Source organism: Notolepis coatsorum (assembly GCF_963971535.1).
Source record: "Notolepis coatsorum genome assembly, chromosome: 2".
NCBI lineage: Eukaryota > Metazoa > Chordata > Actinopteri > Aulopiformes > Paralepididae > Notolepis > Notolepis coatsorum.
Genome location: NC_140166.1, coordinates 173,739,004 through 173,757,600, shown reverse-complemented (window position 1 = coordinate 173,757,600; position 18,597 = coordinate 173,739,004). Strand labels below are relative to the sequence as shown.

The 18,597-nt window shown below is 45.8% G+C and overlaps 1 protein-coding gene across 1 annotated transcript; it reads right to left on the bottom strand.

The window, feature by feature from the left end:
• Positions 1 to 905: 905 nt before the first annotated feature.
• cnga3a (cyclic nucleotide gated channel subunit alpha 3a) lies at positions 906 to 17,645 on the bottom strand (the record flags this gene model as incomplete). The annotated part of the gene is made up of 5 exons (XM_084309252.1): positions 17,623 to 17,645; positions 16,742 to 16,918; positions 2,900 to 3,001; positions 2,697 to 2,803; positions 906 to 2,302 (listed from the first exon to the last, which is right to left on the bottom strand). Exons 1-5 carry the CDS (start codon positions 17,628 to 17,630, stop codon positions 906 to 908), a joined length of 1,791 nt encoding a protein of 596 aa, XP_084165378.1. The 5' UTR covers positions 17,631 to 17,645.
• Positions 17,646 to 18,597: the final 952 nt, after the last annotated feature.

Genomic DNA, 18,597 nt, shown 5'->3' with positions numbered 1-18,597 from the left:
GTGTTTTACCTTTTCACATTTACAACCAGAGTTGGCCCTTGCATCACTAGCCACTCCCATATTTATAGATTGTACAGTAGCCACAAGATTCAATTGTCTTTTCTCAGTCACCTCATCGTTAACAAATAACCAAAGTCAATAGAGCGTTAGAATCTTAGCAGATGTTTTTATCTGTTGTTCATAATCATACTGAAGTGATTACACTCATGTAAATAGGATCATACAATATTAACAATTATTCCTCCAAAAATAACACTCAAAAGGTATGTTTTTATGTACATTTTAATGTATTTGGTTTTCTTTAGGTACATTTCTAAATGACAACATTTGCGGCTTTAACTGATGCTGATAATTATCAAGCTGATGGGGTTTTGGTTTGCTTTGTGCGTGGCATGCAATATGTTATATATACCCAAAACTTTTTGTTTTACATGAGTATATAAATTGAATTAGCCTATCGTGTATTTTTTACTGTATGTACTTGCCACATTCATACAGTACACAGGATATCCCTTTTCCGCAGAACACTGACCTTGTCCTCAACACTAGGTGGATTAAGCATAAAAATAAATACATTTTCCAAAATGCTATGGCTATGAAAGATCCAGCTTGATAAAGAGAATTCCCTTAATAGTTTTTTCTATTTACATAAATGTCTCTGAACTTTCATAATGTTCCTGAAATGCACATTACCTGTGAATCATACTGTAACTTACACAAAAATATATGCACTGCATACACTGTACACATTTTGACACGTCATCTTTAGAGAAGAGATACATTAAAACAATTTTTTTAAAGAATGAACACTGGTGTATAAATAGATATACATATGAACCATTAAAAAGAAAAGTCACCTCTTTTCCCTTGAAGTCCGTCAAATTCAATGAATTTCAGCGTATCATTTACTGGACCTTTTTGTCTGTGTCGGCGACCACTTCGGCCAAGTCCTTCGGCTGCACGGACTTCACTTTCGACTCCATCTCTGTGACCCTCTGTTTTATCTTCGCCTGGGTCGCGGTGAACTCTGCCAGCAGTTTGGCAAATTTATCCTGCATGGCGTCCAGGTTGCCCTCCAGTTTGGTGATCTTCTCCTCTATGTCTTTGGGGTCTGACCCAGCATTAGCGATCGCTTCATCGATCAGGTTGTCTTTCATCAGGATGGCTTTCCCCTTCTCCTCCAGAGCCTTCTTGCCGTCTGGGTACTCCGAGAGTGCTTCCACCAAGTCGTCTTTCGACAGGGCGAAGAGATCGGAGTAACCCACACTTCTGATGTTGGCTGTTCTCCTGTTTCCAGCCTTACTCCCCTTGATGCCCAAGATACTGATCTCTCCAAAGTATGCGCCGTCACTGAGTACTACAAACTGAGTGACTCCGTCGTCTGCCACCACGGCAAGCTTTCCTTCCTTGATAATGTACATCTCCCTACCAATATCCCCCTTCTTACAGATGTAGTCTCCGGGACTGAACACCTGTGGCTGAAGCTTGAGCACCAATTCAATCAGCAGACCGGCCTCACAGTCCTGGAAGATGCGTACTTTCTTCAATGTGTCCAGGTGGACATTGATGGCGATCTCAGCCTTCAGCTTGTCAGGCAGGTTCTTCAACACCTCCTTCTCGTCGCAGGTCTTCTTCTCCGACCACAGGTAGTCAAACCACTTGATGACCCTGGCCTCCAGGTCTTTAGTGACCTTACGGAACTGCATGTACTGCTTTATCGAGTCAATTTTGGCCTGGAAATCGGCGCGAGAGGCGTTCATGTTCTGGATCATGGAACCGACGTTACCGACAATACTGGCAAAAATCAGCACACCGGTGAGGAAGTCAGCGATAACAAAGATGAACTCGACATCCCTGACCGGCGGTGGCGTTTCTCCGATCGTGGTCAGGGTCAGAGTGGACCAGTACAGGCAATAGATGTACTTCCTGGCCAGTCGGCCGTGCTCCGGGTGGCTGATGTTGGGATACACCCAGGTGTCCGTTCCGAAACCAATGCTTTTAGAGATGGCAAAGAACAAACAGCCGTTCCAGTGGATAATAACCATGATGTAAAATACAAGGTTACTAATACGTAAAAAGTTAGGGAAGCTGGTTCTGGTTTCTGTGCGCTCAAAGAACTCAAACAGCCTCGGCATTTTACAAAGACGGTTGAGTCTAAACTCTGGGTTGTTGAAGCCGAACTTCAGAAACAGCAGGTCCGTAGGTATCATTGAAATCATGTCATATTTGAATTGAGATGTTGTTTTGTATCTTTCTAGCAGTTTCTTGGAATCTTTTACGATCAGGCCTTGTTCCAGGTAACCTGTTGAATGTTTACAAAATTAGCAGTCTGATAGGGACATATATTACAAACATAAAGACATGGTTGATATTACTGTTTATACAGATCCTGTTAAGTGATAAATGAACCCTTGGGACGAAGAACCATATCGTTTACAGATGAACAATGTTTTCAAACGAAATTATCTAAAGATGGTAAATTAGGAGCGTTATATACATCCATAGTTAAAGACAGGAGTACTTTTGGAAGATGCATCACATCCACACTTAAAGTGATTTCGATTGACTGTCCAACCAAATTAAAATGAGACTTTAATGGTTTGTTGTCTCAAGGGTTCAAATATATCTGTAAATAATAAATACATTGATTGTATCATAATATCACTTGTTGAATGCATAAAACAATCACGACTGACCTGTCCTTGCTCTGATAAACGAGTCTGTGTAGTAGATGAAGTCTGAAGTGTAATCGATGAGTATCCAAAGTTTTGTGTAACTGTCCTGTAGTTCATTAAAACAAGCCCTAGAAGGAAATAGGAAAAAACATCAAACACATGAATCACTTTTCATGAGGGTCTAACTGAGCAAAGAACAAGTCGTCTCATGAAGGAGAGAATACCTCGTGATGAGCATCATCAGGTTGAAGAGCACGGGGACCGCGATGATGGTAAGCCACCTGTAGTACAAGTCTGAGGAGGGATCCATCATCCAACTATCTTTTCTAAAAGAATAAAATAATTGTTCAAGTTTTTGTTGAAACATCTTATTACATAAGTGTAAAACAACACCATGTGTCTTCCAAGTGTTTTCTTTTGCGTGAGTTGTCTGTTATAGGCGTCACAAGCATGGATGTAATGGATTGCTAAACCAACCTACTGTAAACTGGGTTTACCAACCCTTTTAAATACATTGAAAGTCATAATAAATGTTATAGCAAGTGGTATCATTTTGATGCGAGCTACAGTACATGAAAACAGGCCAGGGTCCTTTTAAGGAAATAAAGCAATAACTGATCAGTGACTGGAGGTTTTATTTTACCAATACACCACTGCTCAGAAGCATTAGGATACATTTATTGTGATATTTTAGCAATACATCACTGCGCACAACTGCATTGATACCTTTATTGTGATATCTCACCAATACATCACTGCTCACAAGCATTAGGATACCTTTATTGTGATGTTTTACCAATACATCACTGCTCACAACTGCATTGATACCTTTATTGTGATATCTCACCAATACATCACTGCTCACAAGCATTAGGATACCTTTATTGTGATGTTTTACCAATACATCACTGCTCACAAGCATTAGGATTAGGGTTGGGTACCATTCACATTTGAACCGATACCAGTACCTGTGAATCGATACCGGTACCCAACTGTACCTTTTTTCTGTACTTTAGTCTAAAGAATCTACCTACCTCAGTTGTAAAAAATGAGTCCAAACTTCAAATTATTTATTATCATTATTATTTATTTAGAACAATGTTAATATATATATTATATAATATAATATTGCAGCAAGCGTTGTCTGCATCTAGCTTTGTAAAGTGTAACCACACTTGCGACCATTTTCGGCTTGCTATTGCCCTGACTGCTTTGTTGTTGAATCAAGTAAAATCCTAGGTAACCGTGTATTGTGCGACTGAAGGTTGACGTGAACGTGCAGCACTTTATAGGTTTAGTTTTGCAGTAAACTAAATGTTGACGTCATCGGACTTAACCCTCTACTGCATAGTGTGTCTTTGAAGACACAAACCACGTTTGGAGACCCTACACTGACCCAGAGAAATCATATGTATTTTTTCAAATAATGGTACCAGACAATCTGACCAATGAAATGATGAGTCAAAGAGAGTGTGTCATTTATTTTGGGGGAGGGGTCCCTCTTTTCATGAAGCAGCACCACCTGGAGCAGCTCACCTCTAGTAGGTAAGATGAATATCACTATTAAACTTGTTTAAAATGGAGTAACTGCAGAAAGAAAAATATGTGCATGACTATGAACATGTAAATAAGCATATATTATAGTTTAGATACGTATTTTGCTTTTATATATAGAGTAAAACTGTTTATTTTGGTTTGTGTCTTCAAAGACACACCATGCAGTTAGCCCAATTTAGTTCCCAATTAGGCTGTGTGTGTGTGGACATGCTGTAGCAATAACATGCATTAGCATGTGTCTGTTTGTTTGCACGAATGATCATTGAGTGTGTTGTTAGCAATATGTCATTTCTGCATACAAACACACACATGCTAATCATTATTACTATGATAGTACTGTTATAACTGAGGTATTATTAGCCTATAGTATTTGTTACTTACCTGATAATAAGTGATGCAATAGTCAATGTTTTTCCTGGACACAATAACGTTTTATGGAAGGGAGCAGACTGAGTACAGGCTACTACATGGTATTATATGGTAGTACAGGGTACTACATGGTAGTACAGGGTACTACAGGGTATTATATGGTAGTACATGGTATTATATGGTACTACAGGTTACTTCATGGTATTATATGGTAGTACAGGTTACTACATGGTATTATATGGTAGTACAGGGTACTACATGGTATGGTAGTACAGGCTACTACATGGTATTATATGGTAGTACAGGGTACTACATGACACTACATGGTAGTACAGGGTACTACAGGGTATTATATGGTACTACAGGTTACTGCATGCAGTGCATGGTATTATATAGTAGTACAGGGTACTACATGGTATGGTAGTACAGGGTATTATATGGTAGTACAGGGTACTACATGGTATTATATGGTAGTACAGGGTGCTACAGGGTATTATATGGTAGTACAGGGTACTACATGACACTACATGGTATTATATGGTAGTACAGGGTGTTATATGGTAGTACATGGCACTACAGGGTATTATATGGTAGTACAGGTTATGGTAGTACATGGCACTACAGGGTATTATATGGCAGTACAGGTTACTACAGGGTATTATATGGTAGTACAGGGTACTATAGGGTATTATATGGTAGTACATGTTACTATATGGTAGTACAGGTTACTACAGGGTATTATATGGTACTACAGGTTATTATATGGTAGTACAGGGCACTACAGGGTATTATATGGTAGTACAGGTTACTACATGGTATTATATGGTAGTTGTTGTGAAGGGCCAGATTAAACCGAATATATATATTTATTTATATATATATATTTAATTGTATTTGTATATTCTCTAATATTCCCTGATATCCCTTGTATATTCCTTGTACAATATGCATTGAATATCCATTCTAGCCTACTGAACATCCCATAATAGTCTCCATTCTACTATTGGTCGAGACCTTGGTGCCAGGCTGCCATACCCCTCAGACCCAGTTCAAACGTACCGCTCGACATGTACGAACAAGTCCTAGTTCCGCGTAGGAATTTGGCTACCGCACCACTAATGGGACTATTTGTTCATAGTGCGTATATATACTGCGCTACTAAAGTAGGACTTTCTTTTCAGTCCAGTTTCTTACCCTCCAATAGAGTCACAGACGTAAAGCCTCCCCGCGACGCCACGTGTGGGAGTAAGGCCAAGTTCGCCTACCATCGGTATTGAGACATCGTGTATATTAATATTTGAATAGTCATATTTGGCACTATATCGTCGAGTTGGACGTAGTCTATTAAGCTAATAATAGTCTGTTAATATATAGTGCTTCGTGCGGTGAGAATACTACCGTAGTCAGTACCCCATCGTTTCGGGCAGAGAACTGGCTGCTTACCCAGGGTGGTTGACCCTATGTGAAGCTGCACCCGAGGAGCCCCAGAGCCTACGAGCGAGTGGACCTGTATACCGGATTATTCTACCGACGACAGCCCGCCTTCCCAGGCACGGATTATGCTTTGGATACTTTGATTATTCCATGGATAAAGACCCCCGACACTGCCGTGTGTTGGAACCCCCCCCCCTGGAGAGGACGCAAGGTGAGGAGACGCTCTGCAAGACGAGGTCTCTTCACGTCTCTCCCCCCGTGGACCGGAGAGAGCCGGCCCACAAAGAGTCCACCTGCTTTCATCTGTGGTCCAAGGATCGCCGGCGCATTGAACGGCACTACAGTGGGTTCACCTGGGATACCCTTGGCCGGACGAGGCAGCTGGATTCTACCCCCCCCCCCCCTCCTACTCCTGTCGGCTTACAAGCGACCGGATTAACCCCCTCTAGTGTATCCAGCCTATAATCATTAAAGTATCATTGCTGTTATTCCTTAACTATTCCAGGTCGTATATTTACCACCTGCGCCTTCAGAGATTGGACATTCTCTATTGATATACCGACGAATACTCCTTGCCATAAAAGTGCATACTATTTCAATTCATAAATGTAATTAAGTGATTAAGTGTTTATTCTACACACCATCGCTGTGTAGGAAATAAAGACCTGTTTCTAATTCGTACATTTGTGTTGGATCCGTTTCATCTACGTGAGTGTTCATGATAATATATTTATGCCGTGTACTGGGTGGCCGAATATTAAGTACAAAGGTAGTGGTAGTAAGTATCATATCTAGTAATACAGTCAGGGAATTGTACCCCTCAGTTACAATTGGTCCTTCGAGCCGGATGGTAATTAGTGTAATATTAATATAGTGTTATTAATATTGAAATGGCCTATGATGAACACTCCACGAAACGATCCTCCTAACCAACGCCCGCAGCGCGAACGACGGCTCCCTCAGTACTTAGAGGCTTACGCTGTCAGTCAACAACCTAGTCTTCTACTAACAGTAAACGCGGTAAAACTAGAAAGTAAAAGTATGTCTAACCCCAACGCCCAGACTACCCCGACCATAGAGGCCCCTACGGGCTCTAATGTAACTGACCAAGTTCACGGTGGGGACCAGTGGGAACCAGACATGACTTCACACCCCGCCAGTACTGAAGAAGTAGTCCCCGATGAGTCCCGGGAGGAATACAACGCTACCGAGAGAGAACTCGGCACGGAAGAAGACGGGGAGAGCACCGTGGAGATAGAGCTCCAAGGCTCCGCAAGGAGTACCCCGAGGGAAGGCTCCCCTATACAACCGCCTTCTCCCAGCGAGGCAGAGAGGACTCTACAGCAGGCATTCCTCGTCAGCCTGAAAGCCTCTACTGAACGCGATAGACTCCAGGGTGAACGCGATCGATTGCAGCTACAGCAACGGAGCGAAGAAGAGCACATACGCCTGGAAATAAGACGCATTCAGATGGAAGAGAATGTGGCCCGAGACCGAGCAGACAGCCAGCGAGCAGCTGCTGGTGCTCTACGGGACGCAGAGCGCGACAGACAGCAAGCGCAACTAATAGAACAGCTGATCAGACGGACAACACCCTCTCCCTCCGCCAGAGGCTCCAGGAACTCGTCTAGACACACCTCCAGGGCGGCATCCCCTAGCCGAGTAAACAACCCTGAACTTGACCAACAGACGAGGTCTATACCCCCCACAGACCACCTCCCCCCACCGGTCCAAGCGAGACCTAGCAACCGGGAAGGAGCAGCATATCCTGTGGAGAGGCTAAACCAGAGACTACAAGCACTGGATGACCTAACTGAAGACGAAGAGGAAGAGGAGGAGAACCACGCCCGAAGACAGCACAGTACTCTACCGGACCAGGAGGTCCGGTACAGCCCAGGCTATACTCCCGCGGAGCTGCGCTACAGACCCCCGACTCTATACACGGGTGAGCACGACGCACGACCCGCACCGAGGAACAGCACCTGGACAAGCGGGCCATGGTACACTGCCGGTACCAGCCCATACCAAGGAGCGGGAGGAGACTCGCCTAGGAGGCCTCTCCCCCAACGCTCGCCGATGTATCCACAGTCAGCGTCATACATTGGCACGCCTATGGTACCCGACTTCACCCAAGAGAACCGGGCCCAGTATACAGAACTCCGCATGTGTCTGGAGACCATGTTGGTGGATGTATTGGATGAACGCCACAAATACGCCATCCTACTGCAGCACTTAAAGGCGCCCCGCGCACATAATATAGCGCTCGCCTACGCGACTTCCACCACCCCATACACAGCAGCGCTGGTAGCATTGGACCAGAGGTATGGGCGCATATGGGATTACGTGATCCAGGAGATCCGACACATCGACCGCTTACCCCCAGCAATAGACAATCGAGCACTGGACGACCTGTCCATCAGAGTGCAGTCCCTGGTAGGGATGTTGGGAGCGCAAAGAGAGAAGGGGAAGTATGAACTTTACGCCAACTCAAATGTGGAAAGGATTCTGGAGAAGCTGCCGCCCGCTCGTCAGGAGCGCTTTAGGCGGCAGAGGGACCACAGAAACCCGAATGGCCCCGAACCGAACCTCCTCGATCTAGCAGACTTCCTGGCGAGAGAAGTCAGCAGCCTACGGCTAGATACATTCGGACGGAGCACCCCTGGCTCCAGAGAAGGAACCAGACGACTAAATGATGGAAGAAGATCGGTGACTGTGATGCACCAATCGGAGTCAGTACCGAGCAGCAGGAGCCACAGTACCCCCTCCAGAACGGAGAAGTGGAAGATAGTGTGCCCCTACTGTGAGAAAGAACACTGGCTAGCGCAATGTGACTCCTTCCCCAAGCTGAACGCGGAGGAAGCAGGTCAATGGATAAAGTCCAACAAGCGCTGTTTTCGCTGTGCGCGCTCACACATGGCAGCCGAATGCCGCTTAAAGAAAAGGTGCACCAAGTGCGATGGAGCCCATCTGGACATACTTCACGACAGTAACAGACGGCGCCCTTCACCTGCACCATCCAGCCGCAAAGCGAGCGTCATGTACATCGATCCCGCCAGCAGCAGTGGAGCCCGAGTACTCCTAAAAGTAGTGCGTGTGACACTAAGCTACCAGAATAAAGTCCTGGACACTTACGCCGTCCTCGATGACGGGTCAGAGAAGACCCTGCTGCTCGCCTCCGCTGCGGCCCAGCTAGGGCTGCGGGGAAGCGAAACCCAAATGACAATTCGGACAATAAGACGAGATTTGAAGACGATAAAGGGCGAGAATGTCTCATTCTCTATCGCAGCAAGCGGCCAGCCTGAGCGACGGTACCAGATTGCAGACGCTTTCACCAGCCAAGAAATAGGACTGTCGCGGTACACATACCCCGTCGCCAAGCTGATGGAGAAATATGCACATCTGCGCAAGTTACCGATCCCGCTCATAGACAATGCTATGCCGACCCTGTTGATAGGCTCCGACCATGCAGACCTCATTGTCCCGATAGACCGGGTTCATACCGGACCCCGAGGCTGTCCTGCAGCAGTCGAGACCCGTTTGGGATGGACTCTCCAAGGCCCGCTCGCCAAATCTCTCAACCGAAGTACAGCCACTAGATGTCTCCACTCCCGAGTCACAGAGGGAGAAACCGCACTCCTGCAACACGTAGAGCGGCTATGGACCCTAGAACAAATGCCCTTTAAGAACGGAAAGAAAGACATTCGCTCTAAAGATGACATTTACGCAATTCACCTCCTCGAGACAGGGACCAAGAGAGTCCCGGTCAACGGCGTGTTGAGATACGCCACGCCACTCCTGCGGCGAGAAGGAATGCCTACTTTCCACGCCAAGACAGACGCCACAGAACGGTACCTGCTGAACACGGAGCGGCGCTTAGCCAAGAACCCCGCCCAAGAGAGTGTATACCGCGCTGAGATTGAGAAGCTCATCACAGCGGGACACGTCACAAAGATGGACATTAAAGAGGCTGACCAGACCACTGAATCGTGGTACGTGCCCCACCACAAGGTCCATCACAACGGTAAAGACCGCATAGTATTTAACTGCAGCTACCAGATCGGATCCCAAAATCTGAATAAAGAGTTACTGCCCGGTCCCACACTCGGCCCCTCCCTACTCGGCGTTCTACTCCGCTTCCGCCAGGAAAAGGTGGCCATCAGCGGGGACATTAAAGGAATGTTCCTGCAGGTGAGAGTAGTAGAGGCGGACAAGCCCCTGTTACGGTTCCTATGGAGAGAGAAGCAAGGAGATGAGCACCCAGCCATCTACCAATGGGAAGTCCTCCCCTTCGGAACGACGTGCAGCCCCTGCTGTGCGACATTTGCACTACAGAAACATGTAGCAGAGGACCCAGCAGCGGACGAAGAGGTCCGACACAGCGTAAAGAACAGCTTCTACGTAGACAACTGTCTACAAAGCCTTTCAACCCAGGAAGAAGCCGAGGCTCTCCTGATTAAACTCCGCGCCTCATTGATCAAAGGCGGCTTTGATCTCAGGCAGTGGGCCAGCAGCGATCCGCAAGTACCGCGCAGCCTCTCCTCCGAGGACAAGGCAGCCAGCAGCGAGACCTGGATGGCTACAATCCCGGGAGAAGCCCAGGAGATGACCCTGGGATTGGTGTGGCGATTCAAAACAGATTCGCTTCACTACAGACACAAGCCCCTGACTACGGAGCAGGGAAGGCCGGCGGCGGCGCCGACCACCAGACGGAGTGTGTACACAACACTCGCCCGACAATATGACCCGCTAGGATGTATTCTACCGTACACCACCAGGGCAAAAATGATTGTACGAGCATTGTGGGACAAGGACCAGGGCTGGGACGACCCCATTCCCGCACATCTTGCATCCACCTGGAGAGAGTGGGAGATGGAGCTCCACTCACTCCCAGGCGTTAATATGCGCCGAAGCTACTTCCCACCCACGGTGAGGCCAGAGACATGTAAAATGGACTTACACGTCTTCAGTGACGCCTCAGAGGTCGCATACGGATCAGTAGCCTACTTGCGGGCCCAAGACCAGGGGGGAGAGATCTACACAGCATTTGTCCTCGCCCGCTCGAGAATAGCCCCACGCAAGCAACAATCTATCCCACGTCTAGAGCTCTGCGCAGCCCTAGCCGGAGCGCACCTAGCCACGCTCATCCAACGTGAGCTCACCATACCGGTGTCTAGAACAATCCTGTGGTCAGATTCCACGACGGTACTCGCCTGGATCAAATCGGACTCATGCAAGTACAAAGTCTTCGTGGGAGTCAGAGTCACCGAGATTCAAGACCTAACCGAAGAGTTAACCGGAGAAACAGAGTGGCGCTACGTTGATACAAAACAGAACCCAGCTGACGTCATCACCCGGGGGATGCCCCTGGATGACCTCACCCGTCGCAATGTCTACAGTGACGGCCCCGCATTCCTAAGACTCCCGGAAGGACAGTGGCCCATGCCTATCCCGAGGGAAGCAAGTCCAGAGGAGGTGGAAATTAAGAAGTCTGTGTTCTGTGGATTGAGCACCGTAGCCTCCACCGACCCTAACATAAACGATTGCACGTCCATAGAGAGTGCACAACAAAGAACATTCCTGCGGTACCACCCGGAGTGCAAGTCCCCCGCTGATATGTCAGCAGCTAACTACGAGGAAGCAGAATTGCTTCTACTGCAGCGAGCCCAGAGAGACTCGTTCCCCGATGAATTGGCCTGTCTACAGGGAGGAAAGCCCGTCCCATCCGACAGCAGATTAATTCACCTGGCCCCCGAGAGCGACGCTCATACCCTCATCAGAGTGGGTGGTCGCCTACGCAGAGCCCCCAATCTACCGGATGACATTAAATACCCGATCGTATTGAACAGCCGACACAAGGTCACAGAGCTGATTATAAAGAAATACGATGAGGATGTACATCACGCAGGAGCAGAAAGAGTCTTCGCGGAAATCAGACGTCGTTACTGGATCCTACAAGGAAGAGAGGCGGTACGACGCTTCCAACGAACATGTCTAGACTGCCGCAAATGGCGCGCGCAGCCCAGCATACCAAGGATGGCTGACCTTCCTCCATGTCGCCTCCGAATCGGTGACAAGCCATTCCACTCAACGGGTATGGACTGCTTTGGCCCGCTGCACATAAAGAAAGGAAGAGGAACCGAGAAGCGGTGGGGTATTGTATTCAAATGCATGACCACCAGAGCGATACACATCGAGCTTCTCCCGACCATGAGCACAGACTCATTCCTTATGGCCTTCCGTAGATTCACATCACGGAAAGAAAGACCGTCTACCCTATTGTCTGATCATGGGACAAACTTCAAAGGCGGCGAAAGAGAGCTGAGAGAGAGCTTCCAAGCTATGGGCCCAGAACTTAAGACCCACCTCGCTCCAGCACAGGTTGATTTCCAATTCAACCCCCCAAACGCACCCCACTTCGGTGGCACTTGGGAACGAGAAGTGCGCTCCATAAAGACAGCCCTGTACGCAGTACTTGGGGCCCAGACTGTGGCGGAAGAAGTCCTAATGACAGTCCTCACGGAGATTGAGGGAGTACTTAACTCGAAGCCCCTCGGATATGTCTCCAGTGATGTGGCGGATATCGACCCAGTTACCCCCAACACACTCCTGATGGGGCGGCTAGATCCCACATTACCCCAGACCATGTACCGGCCTGAAGAAGCGAACGGCCGACGAATGTGGAGGTACAGCCAAGTATTAGCCGACAAGTTTTGGAACAGTTTCCTACTGCACTACCTACCGTCTCTACAGACCCGCCAGAAGTGGGTAAAGGAGAGAGACAATTTGACAGAAGGAACAGTCGTCATGATTATTGATCAATCACTGCCCAGAGCTATGTGGCCGGCCGGCCGCGTAAGCAAAGTGATCACCGGTGCCGACGGCAAGGTCCGAGCAGCTGAAGTGCTCATCCAGGGTCGCACTTACACCCGTCCCGTGGCGAGGCTCATAGAACTGCCTCGACTCCCAGACACAATCGATGATGACCATGACCCTACAACCCTATGACTTTGTGAAGTTGACTGACCCCTACAGCAAACCCTTATGTGTAAATAGACAACGCGATTAATCTGTCTCTGTTTAACTGATTAGGTCTGGGACCTATTCAGGGGGTGGCTGTTGTGAAGGGCCAGATTAAACCGAATATATATATTTATTTATATATATATATTTAATTGTATTTGTATATTCTCTAATATTCCCTGATATCCCTTGTATATTCCTTGTACAATATGCATTGAATATCCATTCTAGCCTACTGAACATCCCATAATAGTCTCCATTCTACTATTGGTCGAGACCTTGGTGCCAGGCTGCCATACCCCTCAGACCCAGTTCAAACGTACCGCTCGACATGTACGAACAAGTCCTAGTTCCGCGTAGGAATTTGGCTACCGCACCACTAATGGGACTATTTGTTCATAGTGCGTATATATACTGCGCTACTAAAGTAGGACTTTCTTTTCAGTCCAGTTTCTTACCCTCCAATAGAGTCACAGACGTAAAGCCTCCCCGCGACGCCACGTGTGGGAGTAAGGCCAAGTTCGCCTACCATCGGTATTGAGACATCGTGTATATTAATATTTGAATAGTCATATTTGGCACTATATCGTCGAGTTGGACGTAGTCTATTAAGCTAATAATAGTCTGTTAATATATAGTGCTTCGTGCGGTGAGAATACTACCGTAGTCAGTACCCCATCGTTTCGGGCAGAGAACTGGCTGCTTACCCAGGGTGGTTGACCCTATGTGAAGCTGCACCCGAGGAGCCCCAGAGCCTACGAGCGAGTGGACCTGTATACCGGATTATTCTACCGACGACAGCCCGCCTTCCCAGGCACGGATTATGCTTTGGATACTTTGATTATTCCATGGATAAAGACCCCCGACACTGCCGTGTGTTGGAACCCCCCCCCCTGGAGAGGACGCAAGGTGAGGAGACGCTCTGCAAGACGAGGTCTCTTCACGTCTCTCCCCCGTGGACCGGAGAGAGCCGGCCCACAAAGAGTCCACCTGCTTTCATCTGTGGTCCAAGGATCGCCGGCGCATTGAACGGCACTACAGTGGGTTCACCTGGGATACCCTTGGCCGGACGAGGCAGCTGGATTCTACCCCCCCCCCCCTCCTACTCCTGTCGGCTTACAAGCGACCGGATTAACCCCCTCTAGTGTATCCAGCCTATAATCATTAAAGTATCATTGCTGTTATTCCTTAACTATTCCAGGTCGTATATTTACCACCTGCGCCTTCAGAGATTGGACATTCTCTATTGATATACCGATGAATACTCCTTGCCATAAAAGTGCATACTATTTCAATTCATAAATGTAATTAAGTGATTAAGTGTTTATTCTACACACCATCGCTGTGTAGGAAATAAAGACCTGTTTCTAATTCGTACATTTGTGTTGGATCCGTTTCATCTACGTGAGAGTGTTCATGATAATATATTTATGCCGTGTACTGGGTGGCCGAATATTAAGTACAAAGGTAGTGGTAGTAAGTATCATATCTAGTAATACAGTCAGGGAATTGTACCCCTCAGTTACAGTAGTACATGGCATTATATGGTAGTACATGTTACTACAGGGTATTATATGGTAGTACAGGGTACTATATGGTAGTACATGTTACTACAGGGTATTATATGGTAGTACAGGTTACTACAGGGTATTATATGGTACTACAGGTTACTACAGGGTATTATATGGTAGTACAGGGTATTATATGGTAGTACAGGTTACTACATGGTATTATATGGTAGTACAGGGTATTATATGGTACTACAGGTTACTACATGGTATTATATGGTAGTACAGGGTACTACAGGGTATTATATGGTATTACATGGTAGTACAGGGTATTATATGGTAGTACATGGTATTTGTTATTGGAAATAGAATTTTCTTTTAATATTCACAATATGATATGCATTTTATTAATAAAACTTGTTATAGAAAACCTTGGTGTTTTACTACCCTTACTGCACAGCGTGTCTTTGAAGACACAAACCAATATCAGTTTGAGGGGGTGTGGGGGTTTTTTTCCCCAGAAAATTAAAAGTCATGCAGTAGAGGGTTAAATTATTATACTATTTTTTTTTATGTACCAAAATGTGGCACCGGTGGATCTCATGTGAATCGGTACTCGGACGTGATTTGGTCGATACCCGTAAAACTAAAAGTACCGGATTCGGTACCCATCCCTAATTAGGATACCTTCATTGTGATATTTTACCAATACATCACTGCTCACAACCATTAGGATACCTTTATTGTGAAGGACACCTTTATTGTGACACAGCTACTTACGGGGGCTCTTTCTTTTTATCGTCTTTCTTATCATCCTTCTTATCATCTTTCTTCTCATCTTTCTTCTCATCCTTCTTCTCATCCTTCTTCTCATCCTTCTTCTCGTCCTTCTTCTCGTCTTTGTCCCCATCTTTCTTCTCATCCTTTTTCTCCTCATCCTTTTTCTCGTCTTTCTTTATTTCCTCCTTCTTGTCCTCTTTTTTGCTAAAGATCACAGATTAAATCTTTGTTTTCTTTGGTTTACATGGACGGAGGTGGTTTACGAGGGGCACTATCGGGTTGGGCTACATCTACCTAACAAGGCTAAAGGCACGATGCACTGGGATATGGTGGAGTCCTTGCATTTCTTTTGCATTAGGACTTTGTTTGAAGATCAGGTGCAGGTCATACGTAACTCCAGCAGATGGCAGTGATACACCACACCACTGTGTCTGCTTTTATTCTAGACACATATTTATTGGAAGAGACTGTTCCAATATGCATTCAAGTAGTTCCAAATCAATGCTGATGATTAACGTAGTACAACCAGCACCAGGATTTGCAACAATATTACTCCCCACAAATCGACAAGGGGACTGGGGAGGTTTACACTACTGGTATATCTAATTGGAGAGGGAGGATATTGGAGAAACAGAGGATCAGGGGACATTTTAAATGAAAAAGTACTATTCTATTAAAAACGACTACTACAGTACAGTTTGTTGACGCTATAAGACATTATAACAACAGCATGTACAACCTGAGCTAGATGCTCATGCTACAATGCTATGCTAAAATGACTTCCTCTACACAACTATCTTCTCTATTTTCTAACACAGACATGATCACTTACTTATCTGTGTTGTTGCAGTTATTCATATTGTAAGCAGCTAGCGGCCATATAAGACTTTGGAAAGAAAGAGACAATTTGACACAATTAATACTCGGTACCACTCGCCACCATATTACAAATTTAAAGCCACACATCCTTATCCTAATCCCATTTAACACCACTTCATCTAAAGGAAGAAAAGAAAAATCCATCTTGAAAAGTGATTATCTTCAGGTGTGTAGTAGGGAAACTAAGGCAGAGATTCACCCAGGAACCAAAATGGCTTGTTTGAAATTGCTTTAATTGATTGTGTGAGTGAGGTGACGGTCACAGTGACAGATAGAGTACACAGAGCAGCCTTGTGATTGAGTAGTAAAGAAAATATCATGTTCTTGGTCATTCCAAGAGGCGGTTGTAGACGGGTTTCACTGGAATTCGTGCAATTAGCAAACGACTGCAACAGGAAATAAAACGTGGGTCCTTTTAGAACGTCATTGTTGTCACTCTGAAAGCGTCTACATTAGGATCTGGGCGAGGTCATTTCATTTGCGCCATAGTGTACATCTCAAGACGTCGGTCAGACTTACTTTCTCTTACGGAGGCTGTTGTCGGGGTAACCCTGAAACTGGGCATTGCTCTCTGGACTGGAGGCGTCTTCGAGCTCCGGGCCTCTGAAGCGTTCTAGGAACGAATCGGGCCTCTCCGCCTCGCCGTGCACTCTGTGAGACGCCCAGTTCCGCAGCATGAAGAGGAAGTGAGAGAGCCTAGAGGGATGAGCAGGGAGGTAAAACAAGCCCGGAAGCAGATGTACAGTATGGGGTTTCTGTGAAAAGCCGTTTAGAGGAACACACGAACATTATGGGAAATGTGCTTCAAAATCGTCTTCTCTAGAGTCAGACAAGAAGATTTTCCTCTCTGTGCATTCAGTAGAAAGCTATCCAGCTGCATGCTAGCCTAGTTTAGCACAAATTAATGGAAGCAGATACGGTCGGACCACTAGCCTACCTTAAAACTCAGAGAGAGGTGTTTTTGGCTAGGCTAGTGGTCTGTATCCGCTTCCATTAATGTGTGCTAAGCTAGGCTAGCTTGCAGCTGGATAGCCTTCTACTGAACGCACAGAGAGGAAATTGGATCTATCTTATTGTCTGACTCTGGAGAAGATGTTCCCATAATGTTGGCGTGTTCCTTTAAAAGGTTGTATGGGTACCTTTTGACTGTTTGGAATGAGAACCTTGTAGGCTCAAACCGAGTACAACGTCAAGGAGTACGCACGTAATGCTGGAGTCAAAACTGTCCTCGCTACAAACTACCATTTTGACTCAAATGACGTGCTTATTCCATGAAATTTAACTTGCTTCATCATTCCAAACAATCAAATATCTTACTGATATGACCTTTAATAGCAGGTCATTAAACTGTATTAAACACATATTAAACTCCATTGAGGGCCATTACAACTGTTTTATACCTGGCCATTGCTCCAGTGCCTGCGAATGAATCTCTGTGGGAGTCAGAAAGTCTGCTGGTGGCTAAAGACACGACTCCCTCCCCCTGCATATCAGAGCAATTCTCTTCACATAGAGAGTGTGTCCTGGAAGACAGAGGGTGGGAACAGAGTAACAATAATGGCAACGTTGAGACTGCTACTGTGGATACATGCAAACAGGGAAGGAAGTTTCATTAGTCCATAGCTAGTTGTTCTATCCAGCCTCTACTCACTACTACCCAGAAACTAAATGGGTGTCTATGGGAAATGGCATTTATATTTAAGCATTACATCACGCGCAGGAGTGTGTTATGAGAATTAGAGCATGCCTAGGGGTGGTCGTTAGACCCCCCTAGGCATGCTCTAATTATCATAACACACGACTACAAGTGGTGTAATGGCTTTTATACAATTGGCGCATTCATCCAACCTTATTGCTATACAATAAATACACATTAATTGAAGATTTATTGACAACCATCCGCAGAAAAAGTAGTTCCAAAAAAAGAAAAGTTGCCTCGTGTGTAGAAGCAGCTCGGAGGTGCGCTGTTTCAAGGCATGCCATCTAAGAATGAAGTGAGCGTGTGTTATTGGATTGATTGAAAATTGTATTACAGATAGACAGTGCTTACATCTTTATACAATTGCCGAATTCATCCAACCTTATTGCTATACAATAAACACACATTAATTGAAGCATAATGGAGATTTATTCACAACCATCCGCAGAAAAAGTAGGCTCAAAAAAAAGAAGAGAATTTGCCTCCCTATAGGGAGGGAGGCAACTTCTCTTTTCTTTTTTTTAACCTACTTTCTATAGAAGCAGCTCGGAGGTGTGCTGTTTCAAAGCATGCCATCTAAGAATGAAGTGAGCGTGTGTTATTGGAATGATTGATTGATTAATTGAACATTTTATTAATGTCCGCCTTGCGTCGAACTGGTTATGCTTTGGCCCTC